The 4,271-nt window shown below is 38.1% G+C and overlaps 1 protein-coding gene across 1 annotated transcript in view; it reads left to right on the top strand.

The window, feature by feature from the left end:
* snx29 (sorting nexin 29) overlaps positions 1 to 2,617 on the top strand; it is a 350,232-nt gene extending 347,615 nt beyond the window's left edge. The window contains exon 21 of the mRNA XM_061908913.1: positions 1,637 to 2,617. Within this exon, the coding sequence (XP_061764897.1) occupies positions 1,637 to 1,763 (127 nt within the window). The 3' untranslated portion in view covers positions 1,764 to 2,617. The remainder of the gene's footprint in view (positions 1 to 1,636) is intronic.
* The last annotated feature ends 1,654 nt before the right edge of the window (positions 2,618 to 4,271 follow it).

The raw sequence follows: 4,271 nt of genomic DNA, 5'->3' as shown, positions 1-4,271 counted from the left end.
GATTTCTCATAGTTGTATTTTTAAGTCATTTTGCCATGATTTTACCCGTCCGTCCCACGTAGGATCCGATCTTCCTCCATGCAACTCCTGAGCTAAAATGAGTTTGACACCCCTGGCATGGAGTGCTTCATATTTTTTTGGTAAAGTATCCCACGTTGCATTGCCAGCAGCCATATTGAAATGCGAGCATCATCATTTCTGACAGCGCTACACATAATATTTCCAAACTATTCAGTGATACGATGGAGAAATACTGCGAGTCTTTGTCAGTCCAATGTCATCTCAGCACACTGTGACTGTAAGACAGGATTGAGATAATGATGTTGTCATGTCGCTTCACTTTTGTGTTATGTGTAGGCCACAGTCCCGATAAGAGAAGTGAGTACTATTTTCTATCAATTCCAACTGCTATCAAAGTTATTCGACCAAGCACGTCTAGTTAACGCAAAGTGGGGCTGTCATTTATTTCAAATTCATGTTTACTTACAAAATGTTCTTAATTACCTGAAATGAAATGATCCGAAGTCGTCAGCACGTATGTCACATTTCGTTTGATTGCAGCAATCAGTGCTCGCTTTCGCTATGACACTTCTTTTCAGCCGCTACCGTTTGTCCAGAAGTACGCGTAGGAATGCGGTAAAAGCTAGTTAAACCTCTCCCACCTCGTTAATGGCAGTGGATAATCGCACATTTTGTCGGCATTATTAGTGTCACCGGTTGAATGATCAGCAACAACGAGCGTGTTTCCAAACAAAATGGATACATGGATGATACAGCAGAGGATTGGGAGAATGTCATGTGGTCAGATGAAACCAAAATATAACTTTTTGGTATAAACTCAACTCGTCGTGTTTGGAAGAAAAAGAATACTGAGTTTCATCCCAAGAACACCGTACCTACTGTGAAGCATGGGGGTGGAAACATCATGCTTTGGGGCTGTTTTTCTGCTAAGGGGACAGGACGATTGATCCGTGTTAAGGAAATAATGAATAGGGCCATGTATCGTGAGATTTTGAGCCAAAACCTCCTTCCATCAGTGAGAGCTTTGAATGGTTGACCAAATACTTATTTTCCACCATAATTTACAAATAAATTCTTTAAAGTTCCTAAAATGTGAATTCCTGGATTTTTTTTTTACATTTTGTCTCTCACAGTTGACGTGTACCTATGATGAAAATGACAGACCTCTGTCATCATTTTAAGTGGGAGAACTTGCACAATCGGTGGCTGACTAAATACTTTTCTGCCCCACTGTAGTTGCATATTAGTTATAAATACAAAGTATTCAACTTACTGCGTCATAAGCTTAACTTAATATATATTGTGGCCGCTAGGTGTCGCTAAAAACAATTACCGCTTCACTTCAACTTAAAAGATGGCATAAGTCGATTCCAGCCAGTTAATTATGAATAGGTTAGTGTTTTTTTTTTTTTTATATCATACTAAACATAGACAATTTCACTTGACCAAGCATTTTCTGATATTCCACACTGTGTATGATTCCTGCTGTTATTGTACTGAATCAATATCGGTTGTGGCTAATTTTCAAGGCTATGATATTGGTGTGTTCACTTTGGCCCTTGAAGGCAAAACTTTTGGGCACCCCGGATTTAAAGCTTTATTTTCTTTTATTCAGGGACACACCTCAGAACAACGAGGGCGGAGCCAAGACGCCCCGGTCCAAAACACCATCCCGCTTCCCGAGACTGGGTCGCGGCCCCCACCAGGAAGCCAGACCTGAACCACAGAGTGGTGACCTTTAACCCTCTTCTTTTCTTGTTACATTAGCATCGTGAACGATGCTGTGGACACCTGATTTTGAGAGCATCTAACGGAACCTTGCTCTTAGCCAAAGAGAGATGGGAGAATATTTCCAGGTTCCTGATGCCGGATTGGAAGACGAGGCTGGACCAAATCGCACAGCACCTCTTACCTCACTGAGACAGGACTGCCACTATAAGATGCAGGTTTTTATTTCTGACTATGCTCATTTTTGGAGTGCCGACAGTGTTTATTATTGTATATTACTGATAGAGGGCGTCACGGTGCCATAACTTATTAATCATCTCTGGTGTGGACCACCAGGTAATGTAGCCTCTTTCTGGTTCCTATTTGGTTGTACAAATGTCCAAACACCTTCATGCTGAAAGATTAGGGAGCAACGCCACTTATATAAGAAAAAATGTGGGAGAATGATTTCACATTCATCAGTGTTTTGCTTGTTTTACTCCACACCACATCATGTAATAACAAATTCATGTTTAACCATGATTTTAATGTTTCTTAGCGAGATTGAATGCAAATGAATGTTCTTAACGAAGACTAACCACTCGAAAAGAAGCGCCGCTGCTCGTTAAGAGTGCAAGGAGAGCCCCGGCGAGCCCCAACAGAAGCTCATGCATATGCAGAGCTGGCCCCAAGAGGATCCCCCAAACTATGGATTAACAAGGACCCCGTTGCGTTCCAGGGATATTCCGGGAAACCCGAGCCAAAGTGTTACCTAAGGTGAAACGCTTCTTCCCTTACTGAGAAGAATTAAATACAATGATAAGGTGATTTATGCATATTAAATGTTCTTCTTTGAATTGGTTGCTTAATTAAACAAAATCCTGTTGAATAAAAATTCAGTTTTGTCATTTTTTTTCAACTTTTTGACCATTTTATTGTCCTCAGGCTAAATAATTAGTTTGATTTGAAAACATGGACTACACTGTGACACAATGCAATTTGTCATGATCATTTTTTAAGTACATTTCTGAACTATATTTAATGGGAAATTGAAGTGAGTGTGAATGTTGTCTGTCTATCTGTGTTGGCCCTGCGATGAGGTGGCGACTTGTCCAGGGTGTAGTCCGCCTTCCGCCCGATTGTAGCTGAGATAGGCGCCAGCGCCCCCCGCGACCCCAAAAGGGAATAAGCGGTAGAAAATGGATGGATGGATGAAATCAATTGAATTAGTGCTTGGCCCACGTAGCAGCACAATTGTAACATTTTGTTGCATACCTTTTAAAAACCACAACAAACTTTTAGATAAGATAAATTGTATAAAAACAATACAATGGAATGTACTGCAAACAGGGATAGTAGTTTTATGAAGAAATGTAATAATAATGTACAGTACTTACTAGGACTGTGAAACTTTGGGCACCACACAATTTGATTCGACTCTTGGGGGGAACGATTTGATTCAGAAACTATTCTCGATTCAAAATCAATACTTACACTGGGTGCCAGTTATATGATGAACTACATTCCCTCATAAAACAGATAAAGAGCTCTGTTCAATGTTCTATATTACCTCAAAGAAAACTGGTTTTGTTGAATAAAATTCTACCCAAACATTTAATAAAGTCAAATACAAATAAGGCAACAGGAGAAGTATCCCACACTTCTCTTTTTTAGAGTAAATCTGTACAGCAGATATGGGCATCTACATCAACTATATGATTTGCCTAACTGGCTGTACAGAACATAAAAACTACTAAATATATATATATATATATATATATATATTTTTTTTTTATATATATGTATATGTATATATATATATATATATATATATATATATATATATATATATATATCCATCCATCCATTTTCTACCGCTTATTCCCTTTTGGGGTCGCGGGGGGCGCTGCCGCTATATATATATATATGTATATATATATATATATATATATATATATATATATATGAAGAGTTCATATGCAAAAGCAGATAAATCCATTTTGACCGATTCTGTATATTAACGATTTTCTGCCTGCTGGTGTTGCCGGTACATGTACAAGCGTACAATGGTTTATTTAATATCAACATACGCAAGTCATGAAAACCTAAACTTTTAAGAAATGCTGATGTAATGAATGGCTTTCAAGTAAGAGTGTTTGATGTGGTTTTACGTCAAAAGCAGATATATCCAAATTATGATATGTCGCAAAAACAGATATCTCCAAAATCGTTTTCTTTGCGGTCGTTATTTCGCATAATATTCAATATAAAGATAGAGAGAAAAACAGAACGTGAAATGTATCGAAAGACACATTTCAACGTAACAACTGTTCACATTTCTTTACTTCATTATTTAACAGTTTCGATCCCTTGGTACGCATAAATCTATCTGTCCCTGCGAACATTGTTTTTTCGTACTTGCTAACCGGACATGCTTTTTTGGAACTGTGACCTCACATATTTACCTTGTGCTTTCAGCACAAAATGAAAAAACAAAAAAAACAGTGTTGCAATTAAGACAATGCTTTATTAATAAAACAACC

Source organism: Nerophis ophidion, linkage group LG08 (genome assembly GCF_033978795.1).
Source record: "Nerophis ophidion isolate RoL-2023_Sa linkage group LG08, RoL_Noph_v1.0, whole genome shotgun sequence".
Taxonomy (NCBI): domain Eukaryota; kingdom Metazoa; phylum Chordata; class Actinopteri; order Syngnathiformes; family Syngnathidae; genus Nerophis; species Nerophis ophidion.
The sequence above is the reverse complement of the archived record's forward strand: the minus strand, read 5'-3'. Positions and strand labels throughout refer to the sequence as shown.